At 37.1% G+C, this 26,962-nt stretch overlaps 1 protein-coding gene and 1 long non-coding RNA gene across 2 annotated transcripts; both read right to left on the bottom strand.

The window, feature by feature from the left end:
- Positions 1-10,493: 10,493 nt before the first annotated feature.
- LOC132738067 (uncharacterized) lies at positions 10,494-10,869 on the bottom strand. Its single transcript, XR_009626815.1, has 2 exons — positions 10,724-10,869; positions 10,494-10,534 (listed from the first exon to the last, which is right to left on the bottom strand). It is a non-coding gene; the product is annotated as an uncharacterized LOC132738067 (long non-coding RNA).
- Positions 10,870-19,138: 8,269 nt separating this feature from the next.
- Positions 19,139-25,758, bottom strand: LOC132738069 (putative mediator of RNA polymerase II transcription subunit 26). The gene has a single exon (XM_060725494.1). It carries the CDS (start codon positions 25,344-25,346, stop codon positions 20,427-20,429), a length of 4,920 nt encoding a protein of 1,639 aa, XP_060581477.1. The 5' UTR covers positions 25,347-25,758; the 3' UTR covers positions 19,139-20,426.
- Positions 25,759-26,962: the final 1,204 nt, after the last annotated feature.

The raw sequence follows: 26,962 nt of genomic DNA, 5'->3' as shown, positions 1-26,962 counted from the left end.
TTGATTTTGAAACAACTTCGTTATATATTTATCATCAATGTTACGTATCCGTTTACTTATTTTACAGTTTCAAATTCCTCCTTCTGTTACCCGAGAGCGGCAATTCCATATCTAACTAAACACGTTATCCAAGAAAATGATTGAGAGCAAACAATTGTTTTGTCTCTTGCTTATTTCATTCTTGTCTCTATCTAACTTTCCTTATTATATTAATTATAAATCTAATTACCACTATCAATGGGAGTCTGTATATGTTCTGTAACAATCTACCATTTAATTATTATTATCATTATGTCGTTTTTCTTAATTGACATCGGCATTTAGTGTGTGTGTTTTTTTTTGTTTTTTTTTTGGGGGGGGGGTGCTTTTATTAATTAATTTATTTATTTATTTATTTATTTATTTATTTATTTATTTATTTATTTATTTATTTATTTATCTATCTACTTTATTTATTTATTTTATTATTTATTTATTATTTTTTGGTCTTTGCTTTTGATGTTTTTGTTAATGTTTACATAACTTTTGAAGGATTACAATGATTACTGTACCTATTTTGAGCTTTTTTTGCATTAATTTTGCACTAAACTATCAACGTTCCTTGATAGTGATTTAATGGTTATATAAATGTGTATGTTCTGTTAATTAACAAACTCTTGACTCGTAATTAACATATTAACTGCAAATATACCCTTTCAAATTATGTAATCAACTGAACAAATTATGTTAAGATCTAAAAACAATTGCATGGGCAAAAACCAGGTTAGTACAAAGATATGACAATATATTTATTATTTTTATACTCAGTTGCAAAAGAAAGTGTGTACATGCACTTTGTTACTTAGAAATCCTTTGTACACACAAATGCAAAAAAGAAGCAAATTTCTGTCAAAATTTGCAGAAATGTTATGACCATACAATGGTTTAATTTGTAATTAAATTTGATAATTATAAGAAGTTAAGTTACGAATAGCGGAGTGCTTAAAATTTAAAATTGCAAAGTCGTGATATTTTAATTATTTTTTACTCGATACGTGACCATTAATCTTCATCTCTATGAATCAACGAATGTGTTTGAGAGTGCATGGCCATATCTTATGCAACGCATTTGAATGATGTTCTATTGAAAAATTCAAGTAACTATCCGAAGGAAAAACGCATTTATAAAAAGGCACAATTCTGCAACTTTTATTTTTCACACTTCAGCTGATTTCACGTAACCAAAGTTCTGATAAAAATCAAATTTCCAATGTAAACCATCGTGAAGTCAATATATTTTGCAAATTTTGATACCCATTATGCCAATAAGTATACAAAATCTCACTGTTACCAAATGCACACTTTCTTATGCAACACAGTATATATTTAAGTGGGATCAAGTATAAGCAAACAAAAACAATGTAGTTTTTATTTTATAATATAAGTTTTATATATTAGGCACTTATCTAACGTAGCAATATTTATTTCTGGCAATTAGGATACCGAAATCCAGCTTATGGCAGCCTAAAATCATCGAATTATCGAAAAGACATTGAATTAAACCACACCATCAGATAGTCATTTACAACTGGTTGAATGTAGTTATATTTTCTTGCTCAGCTGAATAAACAGTATCATTGGCAGTATTATATGAGACAAAGAAAGAAAAAAAAATACAAAAATACAGGCTACTAGCTATCTTAAGTGATAAATGGCGGTTGAGCATTGTATATATTAAAGACTGGCCAAACATTCTATAAAACGTCTCCAAGACTTTTGGACAAGTCTTTAAATTAATTAATATAAACAAAATTGTGTTAGGATAACTACTTGTATGAGATTTCCTTTATCTTGGGGACACTCCGAAGTGTTAACAATTGTTTATGATAGCACTGTTTTCTGGACGTTTTGATGACAACATTTTCAAATAAATAAACACTGCAACAATAAAACTTTTTATTTCATAAAAACATAACGCTCATAATGTTAATTTTTAGTTGACGTTCTTTGGGGTTCCTGCAAATTTTCTACAACAGCCATCATTTTACCATGCACTTTGGTGTGTTTATAAATGTTAATTAACGTACGTCGCGTGCCATAATGTCAACGTACGTTGCGTGCTATGTCAACGTACGTCGCGTGCTATAATGTCAACGTACGTCGCGTGCTATAATGTCAACGAACGTCGCGTGCTATGATGTCAATGTACGTTGTGCGCTAAAATGTCAACGTACGTTGCGTGCTATATTGTCAACGTACGTCACATGCAATAATGTCAACGTACTTCTCGTGCTATATCAACGTACGTCGCATGCTATAACGTCAACGTACATCACGTGCAATAATGTCAACTAACTTTGAGTGCTATAACATCAACGTACGCAGCGTGCTATGAGATGCACCAATGTGGGGTTTCCATAGTAATTTAAGGCGTACTTTACGCCGTTTACGGTACAGGCTAACATTTTCTAAATAATATTTAACGATTCAATAGAGGAAGCATTGTAATTCACAATTAATAGCTAACATAATGAAGACAACATGATTGTTTTACGATTCCGGGTATTTCTTGATTATGCCTCTTACACGTACATTTTCTTATACAACTTCTAAAGGGTTTGCAATTTTGAATATTACAATTGGTGCATTTTAAGCTCTTGTTAATAATTTTTTGTAACTAATCAATGTAGTGATTGATACATATTTAGCGAAACATGTACTCGGCGTTACAAACGTGCAGTAGTGTTTCAATAATAATATTACTAACAATCATAACGAAATTCCGCACTGAGTGTACGCAAATTTTATTTTAACGTAGTTTGTATTTTATTAAGATACGGAAATCTGAATAAAAAATCCTTATCTGACTTATTTAAAGCATCAATCCGTAAAATAACCCACCGTATAATATATATCGTACAATATCAAAATGTGTATTACTGTATATGAAAAAAATGCAGACTACTGAAAACGACATTTTGAACATTTAGAAATGCTGGCACTACATAAGCCTTTGGTATTTCAGAAGTGTTTATCATACGAGATGACCCTATCCGTAACGAGAAGGATGGCGTCTGAAAATATGAAAATGGGTGTTTTACTAGGAGCAAAAGACAAAATAGATAAAAAAAACAATAAAAAAAAACAACAACATATCATAGTCTCAAGACCGAACCACGGGCCGCACGGCGATTTCTTCTGTAAGTATTTTCGTACAGATATACAATTTTCTGGATACACCGTCACCGACCTATCTGTTCGATTTCAGTGCAATAGTGCAATAGCAACAAATGCATAGAGATATGTTCCGTTTTACGACTGTGGGCAGACATAAATCGGAAATATGGCGTTGTGTTTTGGCCCCATCTTGTACAGAAAGAGTAGCTTATGTTTCTGACGTCTTGTTTCTAAGATTATAAAGACCCTTTGGTTGCAATTGTAAAAATACGGTGAACTTTTTCAAGTTTAGTTGCAATTGTAAAAATACGGTTAACTTTTTCAAGTTTAGTTGCAATTGTAAAAATACGGTGAACTTTTTCAAGTTTAGTTGCAATTGTAAAAAATGGTGAACTTTTTCAAGTTTAGTTGCAACTGTAAAAATACGGTGACGTTTTTCAAGTTTAGTTGCAATTGTAAAAATACGGTAAACATTTTCAAGTGAAGATTTTTTTGCTCGAAGGAACAGTTGTCTAGAATGACCTTATTCAAATAATTTCGATGGATAAACGAAATTGAATACTTTTTAGTGACTGACCCTTGTGAGTGAACTTTACTTTACGCATTATATTTAGTACCGATAAGCGTGTATCAGTACATATAAATACATATAAAAATGAGTATTTGCTTTCAAATATCTTGCCAAAATGTGACCATTTTCAGTAATGACAAGATACCTCCTCCAGAATTTCAGCATTGTTCATAAACAGACGGGATTAATCTATGAGATATGATTTAAGATTCTTTTTCCTTACGGTTGAATTTAACCTTACCTATTTGTCCGATTTAAATTGAGTTTTACTGGTGCAATAGCTTTTAGGCTCCCCTGTACGTCAAAATAAATTATTGTATGCCAGCCAAAGAAACAAGATCTCAAAATGCTCGCGTGGCATATGTCCCAGTCCGCCCGGTGAATCCGTCTGTAACTAAAATCTATTTACTTTCCTTTAATGCACCATTTTTGTGGGCCCTCCGACAACTACTAATTTGTCGGATTCAAATGATGGATAACCAGAACGCAATATAAGGCATATTTAGCGACGATTCATTGTTTTGTATATATAGTTTCGTAAAATAACTTATTTTCGTAAATATTCATCATTTGCCGGAGAAGCCTGCCGCCACTAACCTATCAGTATGACTTCGTTGCGGATTGCCTCATGAAATAGCTTGGAGAACCCCTTTCCGCCGATTTCAATCACATGGCGCTAGTCAAAATATATGTTAGACCGCAAGAGGCTCCTGCTGAAACAACTATTAGTTGTTAGAAAAATCACGGAATATTTCATTAGAATTTAAAATCTTTTTACTTTAAATGAAAAAAGGGGGATAATTATGTTAAGAATGCTACTAAATACATATATCGCTGGCAATGTAACAATGCAGTAATATTACCTAAAGATTTGTTTGTTACTGAGAGCTTTCAGTGCTTTGATACTTATCTCGAAAATTTGGCATAACTCTTACAAGACTAATTATGTAGGCAAACGGCTGTTGCTTCCCCTGATCCGTGCAGAGATTAGTGTCAGTGATTAGTAATCCGGGGCCACCGAGATATGACCAGAATGTTTTGAAATCGGAAAAAAAACAGACTCGCAAATTCAGTAAAACCTCCAATTCGCGAGTAACAGTGTTTTGCTCTTTTCGGACATTTACGTTTTTATGTGAATTGGCACAAGGTCATATTGGACCGTAGAGGCCTATGTAGATTGAAGAAAAATTATAATGAAACCAATTGGAATTTAATTTAATTCATGTGCGTATAATTTCTATTGCTTTGAAAATAATGACAAAGATATTGTATAGTTGTGTTTTTTTTTAATCTTATAGTATAATTATTTCACAATACTCTTTACTTTTTCAATAAGAACTTGTTCTATTTGTGTTTTTTATTATTCACAATGAACACAGTCTGAAAATAAACAATACAGAAAACCTTTAAATGTGACTAGATATACATCACAAGACTTGACAATACGACTTCCATGTCATAACCAAGGGAATGATTAAATTGACAATGAAATACATATAGCATGAACCGTGATAAAGTGCAATACATGAAGGAGTAAAATTAATCTTATACATTTTGGGTTTGTAATTACCTATCAATTAAAGTTTATTGTGCCACTTCACTTGTGATGTTTGTGGGTCTTGTAAAAATATGTTACAAAATGGCGATTTTCCCACCAGGGGAAGTAACTTTTTTTCTAACCATGTGAAGTCCTGACCTCATGTACCGTGCACTGTATATATTCGTATATCTCCCCCCAAGTCCTTTTGACACATAATTTGTAAAAGAAAAAAAGAAACTCGAAACACAATATATATCACTAAAATAATCAAGTCACGGTATCAAAAATAAAACCCATGTCATGTCACTACACAATAATAACAGTTTACATGTTCTGACGTAGTAAAAATAATTCACTATTATGAACACACCCTGTGGACTTGGAACATCATTAAGGTTAATTTAGTGGTGATGACGTATGAACACTGACTGTGGTATGATTACGCTTATGGCATGTCGTAATCATTGTGCCATTTAGGTTTCCTTGTTTTATTCGCTCTGAGCGTCGGGGTGTAGTAGGTGAAGGGGGAGGTTCGGTCTGAACACTACTTGGTAGTGGTGGGGAACTTGGGTCTTCCTGTGGGTGGGGGTCCGTTGGGTGGTTGGACTTTTCGGACATGCCCGAAGTAGGGACCTGATGGGTAGTTGGTGTTTGTGTAGGCTCAGTGACACCAGGTGAGCTTGGGGTAAGTTGGGTGGCTGTGGTAGAGGGCATCCCATGAATATGGGCCGGATGAATGAATGTCTGCAATGGAATGCCCTTGTCTGGGAGTAAGTGGCGTGAACTCTGGGGTAAATAGGAATAAACTTTCTAAGGAATTGTCGGTTCCTCAATGTGACGCGACCTGACCCGTCTACTTCTAATGACATATTGATCGAATTGCTTCACCTCAATTATCGTACCTGTCTTATCCCACTTAAGAGGATGGGGCCCAACCTGATTCTGGATGCGGACATGGTCCCCAATGCGGAGTGCGGGGAGTCTCTTAGTATGTAGCCTCAATCATTTCATATGACAACATATGTCGTTTCCTAAGAGCGGCCTCACGTAAATCAAGGTCTCACGCCATGTAGTGTGGGGGAGGAAACGACCCGGTGGGATGGGTATGAAATCGCGAATGGGTCTCCCGAACACGCACATTGCCGGTGAAAGTTTTGTGTCCCTGTCGGGTGTATTGCGATACTGTAGCATTGCACGCTGAAAGCGGTCCGTATCTAGATTACCGTCGGCATTAGTGTTTGCCATAAGTAAAACGCTTTACAGTCTTCACGCCTAATTTCAGCTCGACAATTGCTATGAGGGAATGCTACCGAGGAGATACGGTGATGCACTCCCCCACTGCTGTAAGAAATTACGTGTGTGACGATGCCTGTAAATTCGGGACCGCCATCCGAAGACAGCTCTTCTGGAATCCCAAAGGTAATGAATGTACGCCGTAGTGTATCAACCAAGCCTTGGCAACCTGATGATGCCCTTTCTACAGTTTGGCCAGCCAGAGTAACGGTCTACTATGAACTAAGTAGTAGTGCCCCTTGAAATTGAAAGAAATTCAGCGCATAAGCACTGGAATGGGTATTCTGGGTTAGGTCAGGGGCGTAGGGGGCGCCCGAGGGTTAGAGGGTGCGCTGCGGTTACAATGTTGGCAAGATGCTCGCAAGGAGGTGATGTCTGGTGTTATTCCAGGCCAGAAAACTGACGACTCAGCGCGTGCAGTCATTTGCAGTTACTCCTTGGTGAGCTGAGTGGAGTGAATTGAGGACTTCCGGTCTGAGGACGGGGTGGGATGATGATGCGGTCCTTATATAAGATAACACCATCAATTGTGTGAAGGTTGTCTCTGAACTGATAGTATTCCTGCAGCGCATCTGGGAATCCTGCTCGGGACTCCGGGAGGCCAGATTCAATTAGTTGTACAAGGGTATGCAGATTATTATCACTGGCTGTGGCAGTTCTGACCCTGTCCCAAGTCACTGATTTTAAATCAAGGGAGTCTAGTGAATTAATGGCTGATAAAACTACAGTGCTCTCAATGGAGGAATCGGAGGTAGAATACCGGGGTTCTCTCAATGGTGCAAGGTCAATGTTTGAGATACGAGTTAGGCTGCTGATACTAGCAATATCGTCTGTGAGCACAAGCCGTTCTGGGTCCCCAGTAGGTTCCGAGACAGGCTGTCTGTGGCCTTATGTTTAGCACCTGGGATGTAAACCATACTAAACTTGTACCTGAGGGTTTTTTTCCTTTAGGTTCCTGAGCCTAGCATTAGATATATTCTCTAATGATCGGTCGCCAAAGAGCTTAAGGAGTGGTTTGTGGTCGACAGCAATGATAAGGTTAGAGCAACCCAGGACAAAATACCTGGCCCTGTCCAGTGCGTCAGCTACCGCTAAGGCCTCTCCTTCTACTGGAGCATAGCGTGATTCTGCTGCATGAGTAAAGCGGCTACCTACTAATGTGACCCTCCAGCCATTGCTACAACAAAATGGCTCAGTTTTTAGACAACTGCAATGTTTCTGGAGGAGCCAAAAGCCAATGCCATCCTTGGACCAATCTGTGGTAAGACATGTGGGTCTAGTCGGGTCAAAAATCTTAACCCCTTCTTCGATTTCCCTCGTGATGACCTGTTTTGGATTCTTCAAACAAAGTGTCTAGTTCTTTGGTCCAGAGAAATGGGGTGTTAGGTTGGAGGAGGTGGCGAAATGGGGCCATCTTCCCTGTCATGCTAAAAGCATATGCAACCTGGTTGACAAGGCCGAAAAAAGATCTGACATCAGTGATATTCTTAGGTTTTCGGAAAATCAGATATGGCTTGTAGGTATCTCTGGCAAGGTCTGACAGAATTGGGACCAATTTCAAAACCTGCAAATTCGACTGTATCTTCTGCAAAGGTAAACTTCTCCGGGTTTCAGAGTTATGCCATTTTTTTTTCCGCATAGATCTAGCCAATGCACGGTTTGGTTAAAAACTGTCTTCTATTGTGTCTGACCATTTTAGAAGGACATCATCAATGCATTTAGTTTTGTTGGGGTATGTGAGCTACAAGTTCATCGTACCTTCTAGTGTAGCCATCGCCCGAGGCTATGTAGCCCTGAGGGCGGTTCGATACCTGTATCTACCCCAAGGTGTGATGAATGTTTTGGTAAAGTGACGATCCTCTTCCCGGATAGGTACACTATGGTAGCCATTCCAGTGCGTCCAGTACAGTTTTGATTTTACCATGTGGTACGGAACGCGCTTGATGGAAGGGGGAAGGGGTATGATGGGTCTCTCTCTTTGCATGTGCATTTAGGGGTTGTAGGTCAACAGTGCGGCGTGGCTCGCCATTCTTTTTGGCGCATACAACCATTCTGTGGCACCATGTTACCGGCTCACCAATAGGGACGGGTTCGATCACTCCTAGGCTTACATCTTGGTTCTAATCCAGCTTTAACGGCTTCACGCCAATGAATTGGTACTGGGATGGGGGTATGGTGGGCCACAGGCTCTGCTTGTGGGTCCGATCATCAGCTTCATTGGTGGCCATTAATCATGGGTAAAGGTTGGTGAGGGGCAGGTGTTAAAGGTGCTAGACCTATAGTGGTTGAGAAGGTATTCCTTTAGGAGGGGAAGATTATCTTTGTGGTGCTGAAATGGTATTTTGTCTGGGGGTGGTGGAGGTAATTGGCGTTTAGGGCATGAGCATGTTTGCTGCTGGATGGCAGCGGTCTGGGTGGGGGTAGGAGCCGTGAAAGGGAAAGAGGCGGGAAGGATCCCTAACTCAGTGCAGGCCTCACGACTAAGGAATAGTTTGTCGCATGAATCAGTGACATACGTCATTTGTCTACTCTCAGCAGCCCTTTCCCCCTCTGTAGCACAAATGCGGAGCACAGTGGCGCCTATGATTTTAATACCAGTATTGGTTGCGGTGTGCATTTGCATTGTAACTGGAATAAGGTCCGACTCCCGAAGTCCAAGGCGTTTTATCACATTTGTGCCAGCTAAGCAGCTCTGGCAGCCTGTGTCAGCCAAGCAGGAAGGATTGCTGAGAGAGGTCGGTTTGCATTTAGTTCGAAACGAGGGCAGTATAGTCTTCTCTCACTACACGCGCACTAACATTCATGGTAGGTTGAGGTTTTGATTTACGTTGATCCATGTGTCAGATAGTTTGTCATAGGCATGATGTTCTAGGCGTAGGGATCTTTCAATGCCCTCTTCACTTATCGAACAAGAGTCTGTGATAGTACACAACGCGTCAAATGTAGCAGCTGTCTCACTGAAAGTGTTTTGTTGTCTGGCATCTAGCTTAGCACCCCTGCAGACCTGAGGAAAGTGATTTTGTTTAAGACAGCGGTCGCCAAATCTTACCATACGCTGGGCATACATTCTTCCTTATCCTTGCAGGTGCATTTGTACCATGACCTTTTTGTTCCACAGTAGCCACAAGGATCTTTAGTTTCTTTTTTTCATTCTTGTTTTTTGATCATTTTTTTTTTTTTGTAGGAGCTGGAGGCTGCATCCACCGGCTGGCTCTCAAGTAAGGAGGAAGCTGACCTTTACCGGCTTCCTTGACCTCCACAAATTGGAATATCTCCTCAAGTGTCATTTTCTGGTTTTTATCACCAAGCAACTCCAACTGAATCTCAGGGTCTGCGATGCCCCTTGTCACAATATCGCGCATAACCTCATCGGAGAAGTCCACATTGGGCACTGCAGTTAGGGCATTTAAGTGATAAACAGCAAATGTTTGCTTGGCCCTTCACACGAGCTCCAAAATTGCGTATTGTCTCCTCACGATCTTGTTTCATTGCATGTAACTTATGTCTAGCGACCATAGCATTCTCTTCCCTGACTGCGAGTTTCCTAATAGCAGATAACACTTCATTTTCAGGTTTGCCAGTCAGGTTTCCACCAGTAGCCCTTGTGAGGTCTTTCCTAAGCGTTTCTTCACAACATTCTAGAAGCTGTAGTATTAAGTCACTGCCTTTAAACTTGAGTGGCTTTTTTGTAATCGTCCCATCGTTTTTCGAAGTACAACCAGTCCTCGTTTGTGCCAGCTGCTTTGATAGTTGGACGTTTCACCTTTTCCACTTTAGCTGATGCCGCCACTGCGGGCGTGTGTGTCATCGAGTGTGTGTGTTGAGTAAGGCAGCAACTATCACAGCGTCCAGCTCAGCGGTTTTGTAATCGCATCCAGGAAATGGGCATTCAACGACAGGCATCTTGACTGGACTGTGTTCATCAATAAGAACTTGTTCTATTTGTGTTTTTTATTATTCACAATGAACACAGTCTGAAAATAAACAATACAGAAAACCTTTAAATGTGACTAGATATACATCACAAGACTTGACAATACGACTTCCATGTCATAACCAAGGGAATGATTAAATTGACAATGAAATACATATAGCATGAACCGTGATAAAGTGCAATACATGAAGGAGTAAAATAATCTTATACATTTTGGGTTTGTAATTACCTATCAATTAAAGTTTATTGTGCCACTTCACTTGTGATGTTGTGTCTTGTAAAAATATGTTACAAATGGCGATTTTCCCACCAGGGGAAGTAACTCTACCATGTGAAGTCCTGACCTCATGTACCGTGCACTGTATATATTCGTATACTTTTACTACGCTAGATATCGAAAATGGACTTACCCATCTTTCATTTTTCTAGACAAAACCATTCATCATTTCGGGGAGAAAAAAAATCAAAATATGAACTGACTGAATAGTGATTGTGAATAGTGCTGACCTTGATCAGCAGGCGTGTCGGCTGATCTTTGTCTGCACTGGTCGCATGTGTAGCCTACAAACAAATTATATAGTCTTATTGCAAAATATTTTACATCGACGGAAAAAATCAGAGCCGTTCACCTTTAAAACATATTTGAACTTATAAAAAATCAACGTTAAATGTCGCGTACAAATTTTATTACGCTATACTCAATAAAAACCGGTGTTGTAAGAAAAATGACATATAAAAATCACGAACACGTTTCTTCCGTATGTTGGTATGACGGCTTCTTCACGTTCCCATGCTAATTAATACTTCTATCATTACTGCCGTATTGTTAATATACGTTTAGCAGACGTCGATCCATGCTAGTGTGTAAAAATTAGTATAAAAATCCGCTTTATTACCTATCGCAGTACATTTTTTATCTGATTTATGCGATCATATTGTCAAATATGTAATATAAACTACTAAAATACATTGTTAGCAGTGACTATGTGTAATTATAGGTAATATTAATCACATTTATTTATAGACAACGCTCCATAGTTATCAAATACTAGTTCGCTTGCATTATTACTTTTATTTTTGCGATAACCTTTAACCTGGTGAAGTTTTATAATGGAATTGTCCAGCTTTAATTTTGAAATACATGTAGTCCATTTTGAAAATTTAGCTTCTTAAATAAATAAAAAAATACATATATAAAAAATTGAGCTAAAGAAGAAAAAAATGTATTCATTTCAGTAGTTTAAGCAGCGTAAAAAATAAATATCTTATGAGATCAATTAACAACACGGAAATCTTATATTATAACAAAGAGAAAATTAAAACAAGACGCAGAAATTCCATTACACTTATATTCAAAACTGTATAGTTAAAGTGTTGATAAAGAACAGATTAACCATTAACCTGCTAAATGTCCTCAAAGGACTGACCCATCTTCCATTTTAAATGTTATAGATATGAATATGTAAATTTGAAGTTAGTCAGCCGAGAGTATAGAGGCCTGGTCAGACTTCACGTATGTGTAAAAGGACACGAAGCATTAATAAATGGATAAAATGTAATCGCGAAATACTTATGTTTTAACGTTCATTTAGAATGTTTATACTTTCGTAGCCTCTTCAACATTTATCTTTCGCAGTGCACTGCCAGTGACTCGTTCATGAACGGCTGGTTGGAAAGGTTAGAGTCTTTCACTTATGACATCACAGGTGACATTACAAGGTATCTTTGAATGAATTTAAAAAAACAAAAACAAAAACAGAAATGGTCTCGGCGGAATAGATTTAGTCATCACGGATATCTCTATGATTTTGTTGTTTTGTGTGTGTGTGGGGGTGGGGTGGGGTGGTGTCTTTCATGGGAAATCGACCTCAATAAAAGCAGGCCAATAAAATGGAAGCCGAAAAAATTACATAGCTTTGAAAAAAAATTCTTAGGTATATGTGCTATTTTGCAATGGCTTAAAATTACGACAATGATGATGATTTACCTAGTTTTAAGTGAATAGCCTTAGTAGTTTTCAAAAACTTAAAGGTAACCAACGCCGCCGACGAGAGAGTTATGGCAATATATGCTCAGCTGTTCATTCTTCGAACGATGGAACTAAAAGGTCCATAAAGTGGATCTACACAACATTTGGCGTATAACGTAATTTTTAAAGTAGCTTTAATAACTGAATAATAGTAGTTTAATAATTATAATGTCAAAAATTAAGTATACCCCACAATTTGGGCATATCATATCGCATGTCAAAGTGTATCGCTTAGAGCAAACGAACTTATTTACTGTTGCTGTAGTTTTTTTTTGTTTTTGTTTGTTTGTTGTTTTTTTTTTTGGCGGGGGGTGTTGTTTCAGAATGTTAGGAAATATTTGATGATTAAATTAATTGACGCGTTCATATTAATGTCAGCCATTAAACTACTGGTAACGCATATACATACCATGTATCACTTTTGTTCGCTAACGAAACGACCTAATTTTCTTCTTCTTAGAGTCACGCCGACCTCATAACCAATTATATATATTTATCCTAGGTTAAAGTAATCGAAGTTTTTACTGTATTGAAAATCATTGAATATGATACGCACGATTTTCTCGTGCGTCAGTAATATATAATAAAGTCGGTTAGACGTGTATATCATTCGAGGTTTTCTGCATTGCTACACACGTTTATTGTACTATATCGTACACTGAATCCCTCCCACCCTCCCGAAAAGTACACACAGTTACACCTACAAAGTAGAATTAATCTGCAAAGTAAAGATGATTTTCCTTGGTTCTACATATAATGGCCATTATTATTCTTGCTGGAAACGTTAACAAAAAACGACAAGAATATTCGCATATAGTCGCATAGTAATGGTATTTGAAAAATGGTATTATAAAGGTGCATTTTAGATTAATTTACGCAAGCCGTTACGTTTTGGTTACGATTTTAATTTAACTGAAATATTGTATATTTTACAGATTTTGCTCCAAGAATAAGATGTACTACTTTCTGGGATGTCCATTATATTGGAGAACGATTCTTTAGTGAAATGCGATACCTTGAACTTTTCTGATTTCAAATTTAATTGCTTCAATTTTTATATTTTTTGTATTAGAAGATAATTTTTTGTAAAATGTTTTGAACTTATTCATGGAAGGCGTGCAGTTATTGAGCGTACATATTCGGCTTTTAATTACATTTTATGTAGTAAGTGGATTATTTTTATGGGGTTTCTCATTAAATTATGTCAGAACACTTACGGAAGGTGGCTGGTCTTGAGTTTTGGTTTCCTACTACGTCCCCCTCCCACGATGGAGTAGGGTTGCGCAGCCGACTCGCAGCATACTGACAGGGAAAGTATGTTCATAACTGTGTGTTTTCCATGTTGATGTACGCAATTAAGAAATGAGTTTATTGTCAAAAAAGACATTTTACTTTATACCGATTTAACGATGAGATGTTATTTTCATGTGTATACGATTTTGGTGTTGTTTCTAAGAACATGTGTTAACACTCGATAAACGGCAATGCAGATAACAAATCCTAAATGTGAATTTATGTATTTGTTGTTCTTTCTTCCTTCGATTCCTTTATTATGGGATAAATAATTTATTTACGTTTGAGCGTAGCGAATTAGGAAATAAGTTAAGAAATGCACTTAATGTAAAATTGATCAAAGTAAAACAAATAGCGTATAACATCCTACACTGGTGTCTCCATGTTTGAAAACATGTGTATGCAAAGTGACGCCAATTCCGACAGAAATGACATTTACGACACTGTTTGTTGCCGTAAAGAGATACGAAGACAAAGCGCGAAACCGGATTTATCTAGAGGAGATAACGTAAAATGCAGTCACAGTTAAGATATAGGTATTAAAGAAAACGTTAAAGTCGATTTTAAATGTAGCTGTCAACGCCATCATCCGACGAGTTACAAAAAATAAAAGCAAAGCATTTCTATGGCGCTATATAGACACATACTTAGTCGTAAATAACATTGTTGACATTCAGTCGGTCTTTGTTCGGTTTGTGTCATCAAATATTTTCTTGCCTCATTATTTTTGTTATTTTATTTAACTCTGAATTCTTAGAAAGAAAGGCTGCTGTTTAAATGCATTACGATTATTATTATTCTGGGAAAATGGCGTGAGCGAATTATCTGAAATTTTGCGCACAAGTTATTAGTCTTGACCTACAAGAACATTAATATTGAAAATTTATTTCTAGTCCCATCATGTAAAAAACCTCAGTAAAACACTACAGATCACGACATCAAAATAGTTCTTAAATTGACAATATCTTATGTATACTCTCTATCTATTTATTTATACATTTTTTTTTCTAATAAACGTAAAAGGTGAGCTCTGACCAAGTGATAAAGATGACTGCCTGTAAACCCAGGGATCATAAGTTCGTATCACCAGTTCAGCGCAAACACAGAACTCGTGTATTTGATAGGTCAGAAACAGAACGCACCCTGACCAATGAAAATCCTGAGATTCGAGACAGACCTCAGATAAAGTTAGAGGCTAGGACTGGGTAGTTCAAGAAATCGGACCCAAGAGTGGTTCAAAAATAAAATTCAAGCTTTTGTTACAATCATGCTGTTATTACAATCAAGCTATAATAAATAAGGTTAAAATGAGAAACCCCCAATACAGTTAAAAGTGCACTTACATGTTCAAGTAACATTTGCTATAAATGAAATAACACTTATAATACATGTACATGCATATTAATGTACATGCTTCGATAGTCATGTCGGGGTGAATGACCAATGCAAGATCGATTGAAAACGCGTCCCTTGTCATGAAAAATGATAAATTATTTTCGCCCGCGTAGAGACAATATTTTGCACTTAGAAACAAAAAACTTTATGACAAGTTAACAAATACGTATAAGAGCGACAATAACATATAGGACATCAAAGTTACCACAGAATAATTAAAACAACGGTTACTATTCGTGTTTGTTTATTTATAAAATCTAGCTTTAGATGATTTTCCCAGGGCTTTCTTTGTTTCCTTGTTTTTTTGTTTTTGTTTTTTTTTTTTTGTTTTTTTTTTTGTTTTTCTTGAGAGGGAGTTTTTGGGTAGGGTGTAAGAACGATTAATGAATGGGTAAATGGGGACTATTGTTATTGATAACAAGGTCCATTATTATTTTTTGTTTGTTTGTTTGGTGAGGAGTGGTAGGAGAGATATGTCGCGTCTTTCAACTTTCTCAGGTTACCCCATCGTACATTATTTCAGGCACGAACCGGTATTTGAGAAGAACCACCGACGTTCCGTAAGCTAGCTGGATAGCTTCCTCGTCTGAATTTTTAATGGTAAAATAAGATTTGTTTGAATAATCAGTGCCTGAGCACTCATGCGATATTTTACGTCTATCTTCTCAATTTTGGACAATTCGCAAATTGGGACATACCGATTTCAGGTAAAAATTAAGAAACACAAGTTGTTATAATTTGGTACATAAATGAACTTGTAAGTATTGTCTATAGGTGACAATAAAGATCTTTCCAGTGAAATAAAGGAAAGATATTTATTTATTAGAAAATTTATGACTGTTTTCAATATTGATATACATTTATATACATATGACGTTTTTATTTACAACAAAGAAACAATAAAAAAACATCAAACGTTCGAGCAACCTTTGATTTCGTCTGCTAAATAATAAACGATCTCAATAAAAAATCTTTACGTTTCGATTGTTTCAAATTCATATGTTTAGATCAGGTTAACGCATCGTTACAAATGCTTTTACTATTTTCCAAATAGAAAACAGTGCTTTTTACATTTAACAAAGTATAATCAATTTAGAAATGATATAACAACAAAATTAATGATAAACAATGTACTAAAAAAATGAAAAGTTGTCGATTAAGCACAAATGAACCACGTTTTATTTAGCAATGAACAGCAGCAGTCACTTGTAACCGCGACTAGCCACCGCCCCCCCCCCCATCAGAGTATATTTTGGGAAAAGTCCTGCTTAAATCTTTGACTCTGTGAGAAAACCCCTTGTTTGGATCCACACCAAATCCCCACTATAAATCCCACTGAATTTCATGAACAGCAATGACCAAGCAGTATCGAGATGTTGAAATGTAAAACATATCCCTTCCCCCTCCCCCTCCCAACAAAAAAGCCCGGCATTTTCGGGTGGTATGGAATCTAATACTAATCAAAATTTATTTATTTATTTATTTATCAAAATAAATATTACAGTTTATATGTAAATGCACCAATGAAATGACGACTCATACCTTATTGACAAACAGACAGATAGGCAGAAACTCGAACAGACAGACACTTGAACAGACACAATAATTATCGGTGATAATCGCAAACTAATCTGAATAATATGGAGGCTCTTTATCGTTTCCATAGAAACCAAACTTAGATGTTAAAAGAAATTAAAATTCCTTGCGTAATGCAGTAATCATTTTGACGGATAGACACGTTAAAACAGTTAAAATGTCATAAAAATATGACTTCAAAACATGTTAATTGTCCTTATTTACGATCAAAAATTGACACATGTTAAATTTAAATCGTCTCTTAAATTCTATTTTTATCTAAACTCGTGTTAGCTAAAATTATGGTGATGTCTTCCAATTTAAATTAAACGTTACGAATGACTGAAGCTTTGTAGCTTTATTGATCATATCTTTTTTATACCCGAATAGTGTTACATAAAACAATTTCGGGCAGATTGACCTCATAATTTTTAGATACTAGTCGTAAAAACGAGAATTATCTCGACATTTCGAGATACTGTGTCGTCGTTCCGAGTTACTATGTCGTAATTACGAGATTTTAGTTGTAATTACGAAATACTAGTCGCAATAAGGAAAATGATCTCGACATTTCGAGATGCTGTGTCGTCGTTCTGAGTTAATATGTCGTAATATGTCGAGATACAGTCGTAATAACGAAAATAATCTCGACATTCCGATTATGACATAATTACGAGATATATAGGTATCTCGTAATTACGGCATAGAAATTTCGTAGCTACGAGATACTTTGTCTAAGTTATAAGATATTTATCTTAATCTAAACTATGCAATAACGCAGAAAGTATCTCGTAATGGTTAATTATGCGAAAAATACTATTTTTAATGATTTTCTTTTATTTATTCCATACTGTTTGGCTTTCGTAGAAATTCATGTATAAGGTATGAATATTTACAATGTACATGTAATGTTTGAAACAAAGAACAAGGTTGCAAGTAATCACAATGATCTTATTCGGTCTAAATATACTCAGTCTTATTGCAAAATTTCCTTTTCGGATGATGTTGATTTTTTTAAACTACACTAGTCATTTTCTCAAATAAATTAGTTAATATATTAGGTCGTCTTTTTACCTTTGAGTCTGTCATGCAATAATAAATGTCAATTAGGAAAGCGTTTCAAACGGGAAACTAAATATATCTCAATTCCTTTCGCCTTTAATTAAAATCTCATTAGCTTTAGGAAATTCGTATAAGTTCAATCTACTGTAGGTTACTATGGAGATGTCAATTTCACCGCAAGTCGAACTACCAAGAATCTCATTTCAGATTCACATGTGAATGAGGGGTGACGATGCTTGGGTTCTTACTTGAGGTCCGTAATGTAAATGCAATGTAAATGTAATGTAAATGTACTGCACTTAACTGGAAATGTGCCCATAGGAAACAGCATTCCACTGCTTTGTTAGTCTACGGGCGGACAGCACGACGGACAGACTAGGGCAAGTCTAAATGCCCCATGGCGGAGGGCAAGCGCGACGGACGGACAAGGGCAACTCTAAATGCCCCATGGCGGGGGCAAGCACGACTGACGGACAAGGGCAACTCTTAATGCCCCATAGCGGGGGCCAATCTCGATGGACAAACAAAGGGCAACTCTAAATGCCCCATGGCGGGAGCAAGCGCAACGGACGGACAAGGGCAACTTTAAATGCCCCATAGCGGAGGCAAGCACGACGGACAGACAAGGCAACTCTAAATGCCCCATGGTGGGAGCAAGCGCGACGGACGGACAAGGGCAACTTTAAATGCCCCATACGGGGGAAAGCGCGACAGACGGACAAGGGCAATTCTAAATGCCCCATAGCGGGGGAAAAGCGCGACAGACGGACAAGGGCAACTCTAAATGCCCAATATCGGGGGCAAACGCGGCGGACGGACAAGGGCAACTCTAAATGCCCAATATCGGGGGCAAACGCGGCGGACGGACAAGGGCAACTTTAAATGCCCCATAGAGGGGGAAAGCGCGCAGACGGACAAGGGCAACTCTAAATGCCCAATATCGGGGGCAAACGCGGCGGACAGACAAGGGCAACTCTAAATGCCCCATAGCGGAGGAAAGCGCGACAGACGGACAAGGCAACTCTTAATGCCCAATATCGGGGGTAAACGCGGCGGACAGACAAGGGCAACTCTAAATGCCCCATAGCGGGGGCAAGCGCGGCGGACGGACAGAGGCAACTCTAAAAGCCCATGGCGGGGGCAAGCGCGACGAACGGACAGGGGCATAGAAACCTCTAATGCAGATTAGATACCTATTTACTGTGCGAACAACCACATTTCTATTTTGACATAAAAAAAGAAATAATGATCTGAAAACTGTTTAACAGTATTACCCGAAATGAAAACAACTGAATATTTAAATTATTTTATTTGAAAAGAAAACTGCTTTGTAGTTTTTCCTTCAACATAACATAAAATGTACATTTACATTTTTATGAACAAATATACATTGTTCCTCACATAAAATGTAATTTAACAAAAAATATTGTGAGTAAAAACGCACACAAAATAATGCATTTAATAAATACAGAAAAATAACAGAAAAGAGCGAAAGATTACAGAAAAAGCAGTCGGTAATCGTTTCATTATACATGTATGTACATGTGCATGATAAAAAGATAATAAAAATAATACATGTATTTCAAATGGTAATGGAAGCATTAAAAAGAACATCACGTTATAATGTGTATTTAAATGAAAAAATAAATGCGAAAATTCTTGGTGTAAAATCAAACACTCAACAATTTAGCCGTCAAAGGTTGTTTAAAATGTATATGAATCCATCATACATTATAAACTAAATGAAGGTTTTGCGCTTGTCAGAAATGCATTCTATGTTAAGACGCGGTTTTTATGTGTGCGTGTCGCTAGACATTATTTCGTGACAAAATATCGCCAGAATTTTGGCATGTTAGCAATAACACTTTAAAATGCGAAATGATACGCCCATTCATTTAAAATGTAGTTCAAAAATGTAATTTTGTACATATGAATCTAAAAAGTTTTAAATTGGTATAGTTTTTTCGTTTTGTTATGAAAATATTTGTGTATATATTTCTTTTATATAATGAACTATATAATGAAACTAAAAATTGATCCCGGCTATAAGTTATTTCGATTCTAAATTGCTGGTTTATTGTAATGTTATTATAAATTTGCTTGATTGAAAATAAACGGTAACTTTTTTCAGGTGAAAGCATTTATCATTCATATATATATATATATATATATCTAAAAGATTGCCATAAAATGGCATAAATAATAATATATGTGCACAAATTAAAACAATTTGCCTGTATTTTATGAAGCAGACGACCGCGAGAAAGCTTCAAGCTTATAGCATCAATCACATACATACTGAACACAAAATGGCGCGCTTTCAAAAATAAATGCGCAACAGTTAAATACCAAAAATACATTTGTACACAGTATATCATAACAGTAACAAACACATTGCAATAAAAGGACAGCCCGCCGTCCTATCCCGCAAACTCTTTGTTCTTGGTACGGGATTGCAAAAACAATACTGATGTATGTTATGGTACAAACACGACTGTACTTTCATACACATCATCATTTTTTTTTTCAAACACACTTGCCATCGAATGCTAATATACGGTAAATCACAGCTCAGCATCTAGCACTTCCATTTCGCGAATTGTTTAACGTCTTTAATTGATTTTGGTGCTTTCATCCATTCTAACATATCAGACACTGACGTTATATACACATCACCGAGACTTAAAATTTTATCTAAAAACTTTAATAATCCCGAAAAGTTTTCTCTATAATACCAGTGAAACCACATCTGTTTCAGTCTTATAGCGAACGGGGCTTTATTTGTTTTATAATACTTATTAAAATTATCCATTAGATAGTCAACTGTTTGCTGCGCGTTACTCGGTTGGGTTGTGCATGCGTCAATATACTCACATGCGGTCATATTTTTAGGTCCATTAAACGGAATTATCGGAACTTCCCAGACACCACTATGATGATCATTCGGACACGTTCCAGTCTGGCACGTACCCATCCATCCAAAATCTAACGTGTGGGGATAAGGTATCTTTTTATCAATAGTATCCTGTAGTAACAGCAGCGAAGAGTCATACAAACTTTGATTGGCTATTATTTTGTATTGTTCATCTCCGACAGGACTTAAACCCGGACTTCTCCATCCCTTGATATCGCCTGGAGAAATGTTCGCACTTGCTGCTATTCGTTTCCTCTGTCTAACGATGTCCTGCTTCAATTTTGCAGGGTCTGAATACGGCCGAGAGCTTACGCCCATCATCGCCAACTCTATATTGTCTGTTTTCAGTACGTTGGCAATTCGATAACTACTGCCGATATCTGATATAAAGACAGTTCCTTTTATCCGACAACCATTAGGATTCAGTCTTGTCTTCGAAAACAGCGATCTTAATTTTCCGTAAGTGTGAAAGTTCAAGCTTCCGTCTACAGTGATGTATACTATCTGAGGAGTTTCTATTAATTTTAAGCTTCCCGGAGGACTGGAAGACTTGCACACACAATTCGGACGCATACAATTTATTTCTTGTATGCATTCCGATGAAGAAGATACTCGTCCAGACTCCTGCACCGATGAAACGTTTTCTGACGACATGTATTGTGATTTTGTAACTTTATTTGTAAACTTCTCGACGTGAGAAGCTATTGATTTAATACTTTCCAGTTTTGCGTTGTCAAGTGTATTAGCACGTGGTCCTTCCGTTAGCTTCGGCTGTGGCGTTAAAGAAGGTATAGGCATGACAATTGGTGACAAAAAACGGTTCGAATGAGCATTTATACCTGTGAATATATTCCTTTGGTTTGCACCGTTTATATCATAATGTTTAGGAACATTAACAAATGCCGTTGGTTGGAGCTTAATTCCAGTGGCATCATTATCAGTAGCAACAGAGTTGAAAGGCAAGACATTGAACACTGGAGTTTGTTTCTCTAGGTCTTTTACCGTAAAGAACTGGATTTTGTGGGCCGGTCGTCGTGTTACAGATGGCTTTGGTGTCGTTGTTTCAGGCTCCATCATTACAGGTGTTTTGGTTATCCAACGCTGCCATGGAACTTGAACATTCTGAGAAATCGTCCACATGGGTCTTATATTTATTGCGGCTCTTTGTTTTGACACAGTTGGTTTTATTTTTGTCTGCGTGGTTGTTTCTGTAGCTGTTGGTGTTGTCGTATATTCCGTAGTTGTAAATTGTGATGTCGTCTCTTGTGGTGTTGTTGTTTCTGCAGCAGCAGCAGCAGCAGTAGTTGTTGTTTGCTCAACAATGCTAGTTGTTGTTGCTTTAACAGTTATTGGAGGAGTTGTCGTCGTTTCAATCGTCGTTGAAGGTATACTTGTGGAAGATTCCGTTGTTGATTGCTCTGCTTCTGTTATTAATTCGGTTATCGCAACTAACAATGTAGTAGATGCTGTCGTTTCTGGTAATGTCGTGGGTTCCGTCGAAAACGATGGAATTCTGCTTGTCGTGTCAGCCTGCGTTTCAGTTGCCTGTGGTGTTGAAGTGGTAAAAATATCCATATAAATTGGATACGCTTCTGTTGTAGGTGTTTCATAAACGACTGATTGATCTGTAGTGAACTGTGTGTATGATGAGGTTGTATTTTCGGATAGATGGGGTTCAACAACGTGTGTCTCTAAACCCTTTCTAGTTTCATTAACTACAATCTGTTGTAAAGGAAAGTCTAATTTTGTTCTTTGTATTTCAGCTGGCTTATGAAATTCTTGTAACATTGGTTTATTTTGAGGCTGTACTTCATTTTGCACCGGCTCAGAACTCGACACTAATTCTGAAGTTTGTCCACTTACTGAATGTGAAGAGATATTTTGACTATGGACTTGTGGATCCCCTGACTTTTTGTTGTTTATCAAGCGATTTCTTAGTTCTTCCTGCAATGCTCGAAGTTCAACCATACTTAAAAGTTCCAATTGATGTGTTCTTTCACTTGGGCGGAATTGAAGAATTTCGTCCAATTTGCGGGAAATAAATACTTGAAATGATTCCTCCAGGACTTTGTTATGATCGATGGTGGAAGTTGGAGCAGTTGATTGTGTTGGCTGTGGTGGTTGTGTAACTATCACTTCTTGTTGGAGAGTATCTATTTGCGTAGCTTTGACAATGTGACTGGTTTGAGAGTTTTTGTTTTGAATAAGCGGTTGCTCCACTACCATGGCCCCAGACGGATTGTTATTCACATCTAACGATTGGATAAATTCGCTTTGTAGTAAATTTTCATTAGTTATATCAGGCGCTGGCATAAATTCATTTTGAAGTAAGTTGTTGTTGGAAGTACCAGATGCTTGAATAAATTCGTTCTGAAGAGGATTGATATTACCTGCATCAGCTACAGTTGTATCAACAACTGGTGGAAATTCATTTTGCAGACTATGTACATTTGCAACATCAGGTGTTTGAAGGAATTCGTTTTGGTGAATACTTGTATCTATAACATTTGGCAAAGGAAGAAACTCGTCTTGAAGTGACTGTCCAGAAACAGCCGGTTGCATAAATTCGCTTTGGAGTAAATTTGGCTCGCTTTTCAAGAAATCACCGCTAGGAATAACATGCTTTTGGCCGAGTTCATTTTGGTGTATCTGATCAACACTGGCAACATTTTGATGCATTAGAGATGTTTGTCTATGTAATTTTTCTTCTAATTGTTTTTGTTTTTCTATTTCGTTCTGACGTTTTAGAATATCTGCTTGTCTTGCAAGCTCCTGTTTTCGCATCTCCTCTTGCCTTTGTTTTTCAAGTAATTGTGCTTGCTCTAGTTGCTGAAGTTCTAACTGCCGTTTCTTTTCAATAAGTTTCGCTTGTTCTTTTTGTCTAAGGTTATCAAGACGTTGTTGTTCGAGAAGTCTTGCCTGTTCTTCTTGTATCAATTTTTCTTGGCGTTGCTGCTCCAGCAACCTTGCTTGTTCTTGTTGTTTAAGTTGTTCCTGGCGTTGCAGTTCTTCTTGTCTGAGCTTTTGAAGCCGTTGCTGTTCAAGCTGTCTAGCTCTTTCGTCTCGGAGAAGCTTCTCTTGTCTCTGCTGTTCAAGAAGACGTAATTGTTCCTCTTGTCTCAACTTTTCTTGGCGTTTAATTTCAAGAAGTTTGGCCTGCTCGCGTTGTCTTACTTCTTCTAGACGTTTTTGTTCAATCAGTCTAGCTTGTTTCTCTTCTGCTTGAAGTCTACGTAATCGCTCCTGTTCCATTCTTTGCCTTCTTAACATAGTTTGTTGTTGTTGCTCTTGCTGTTGTTGACTATTTACACCAACCATACCAGGTGGGCGCCACCAGAAGCGTACCATTGGAAGGTTTGGAACCATTGGTGGTACCGGAGTTGGCATTGCGCTTGGTAAAAATTGTTGCCTTCTCGGCTGTCTCGTTTGCCAAGATCGCATTGGATCGAATGATGGTGAATTGGAAATGAAATTACCATTATGGGTACTTTTAGGTCGGAACGTTACCCTGCGCGAATCTTTGTCAGTAAATCTGTTACTGGATGGTTTCTTTACCGCTTCGGTCGTTTTATTCCCACTACAGAGCCAAGGTTGAAACGTTTTTATTTGTTGTAAAGATGTCGGTTCTTTAAGCCATTCGATGACTTGCTGAATTGAGATGATGTAAACGTCATCAAGTTTAACAAGTTGTTTAATGAATCTGTCCATAGCGGCTTTTCGGTCCGGGTAGTAAAACCAAGACGCATGCATATTAATGCCCATAGGCGCTCTATTTGTAGTATAATATTTCTGAAAATTGTCCCAAAGAAATTGATACGCCAACTTTTCCGTGGGCGGTGGATTATTACATCCGTCGACATATACACAGTCATATTTATTAAGATAATCCTTCACAGATACAACAGGCACTTCCCAAAATCCTTTGTGAGGTTTTGTTGGACATGGTTTTATTTTGCAGTCGTATGGCCATCCGAAGTCAAGTGTGAATGGTGTAATAGCTTTATCGTTTAAACTCTTCTTTGCCATCGTAAGAGTTGCATCGTATTCATAGCCAAGGTCCTTTAAAACGGATGGCTGTAAATCGCCTACAGGCTTCAAAAAGGGACTTCTCCATCCTGTTATTTTACCGGAAGGAATTCCCGCGCGTTTCGAAAGATTTTCTTTCTGTTTCCTCGCCTCACGGATGAATGTATTTGTATTCATTTGACTATGCGTTACACTATGGGAGGCAATTTCCATTCCTTTTTCATAAAACTCTTTCACAAGACCATACACGGTGTTGCGGTGGGAAACAAATAATGTCATTGAAATAGGGCATCCATTTGGATTAAGTCTTTGTGGATTAAAAAGTTCTCTGTAGTAGTTTGCAACCTGAGGATTAACAGCGTCGTCAAAAGAGAAAAACACCATTTGCGGAATTTCTCGACTTTTCAGTGGCATTTTGTCGCGGCAACAGAAACAGTCTGGGGGATTGCATATGTGTGATTCTCGGCACTGCACGCACGTGGCCGGATCATATGCTAGAATGTTCCCGAAGAAAATAAATAATCCCAATGCTGATAAACTGATTAAATTAAACTCCATATCTACTGTATATTTCAGTTACTTTCAATTTATTCCAACGAAATGAATGTAAATAAATTATTTCCTTATCAAATATGATATTTTCCGTTTATTTCATTTGTTTTCGATCGTTTATCACTATTTTCTGACACTGTTTAATTGTTCAGATAATGTCATTTTCCATTTTTCTTTCGTTCACGTCATACTGTCTGTGAAATTTACAACCGAGCTTTTTAGTTTTGCAACGTTGATGTAAAATAGGTGGATCTTCTGTCTAAATTTAACGTAAACTCGAAATGTCAAATTATTTCTTTAACAAAAAAATCTTCATTTCAAAACGTGCATTAATTACAAAACGGAGGTCCACACTCCACGAAGGCTGTCAGACACTGAGAAAGTAGAAAATTGTTCTGATGTAGTTACCGAGAGACGACAACGTTATTTGACAGCTGTCGTTTATATTTTATACGTTCTCCTTTAGGCAAATCATCGCGCCGATTAAAAAAACGCGTGAGTATTGTCTCCATTTTGTCAGTTATATTTCCTTATTGGTTAACGATTACTTGTAATAATCTAATTAACGCGCCGAATTACGTGATGGTCCTAACGACACGTCGTAAAAAAGTATTACACACTTTACGGCTTTTACGCAATGACTTTGTTGTCCGAAAATCATTCATGGACGTTATAACAAGTTCAGTGCAATTTTCTTACCAGTACAATTCGTCGATTTTCTTTATTCAAACGTAACGTATCATATAATGATATGATGTCAATCAAAAACGTGCATACAGTTGAACAGTGGCCGTTTTCATGACACGCCGAATGTATTGCAAGATACCGAGTATTGCTTAGAATTATATATTAAATTTACTGGCTATATAAAAATATTGAAATGTGTTATATATGATAACATTTGTTAATTTATATTTTAAAAATTCAAATAGTATTATACTAGTACAAATACACTTTCAAGATAGAAATTTCGTTGTTTTTATTTGACAACTCGGATTGATTGATTGATTGATTGATTGATTGATTGATTGATTGGTTGATTGATTGATTGAATACAAGAAACATATTTATTTTGCTTTCTAAAAATCCTTGACAACTTTGAAGAAATATAAAAGAAAATGGCTGGGAAGATGACATTCTGAAGCCCGCCAGTTTTACACTGTAACATTCAATCCATTCAATCCTATTTTTATTTTAACTTTATGCCCCGTAGGCGCTTCTTTTTGAGGTATTTTGTCATTCATTTTGTAATCACGTGGTATCAAATTCTCCATTCTGATTGGCTTAGGATAGGTGGTGTCCGGGTAGAAATTATGTTTAAATCTTCTTGTGAAAGAACCTACCTCAGCGGAACAGAGGGGATGAATTAAAGGATAATTTACAGTGCTGACAATAGGAAATGTTGAAAAGTTTCCTTGAAATACCGCCATACACATAGGAACATACGTTTACATATGCTTACTTGGTTTGTTTGTTTGTTTGTTTTATTTTATTTTCTATTTTATGTATTTATTGTTTTTAATTTTGGTGGATGGCTAGGGGCCTCATGCATTTGAATCACAAAAAAACTTTAAATGAAAGAGTTGCGTCAATATGTTTACAATTCATGCAATTATTCAAGA

The sequence above is a fragment of the Ruditapes philippinarum genome, unplaced genomic scaffold, assembly GCF_026571515.1.
Source record: "Ruditapes philippinarum isolate M1 unplaced genomic scaffold, ASM2657151v2 ctg3038_1_1_1_1, whole genome shotgun sequence".
Lineage (NCBI taxonomy): Eukaryota > Metazoa > Mollusca > Bivalvia > Venerida > Veneridae > Ruditapes > Ruditapes philippinarum.
Note: the sequence above shows the minus strand (reverse complement) of the source record. Positions and strands in the feature narration are given on the sequence as shown.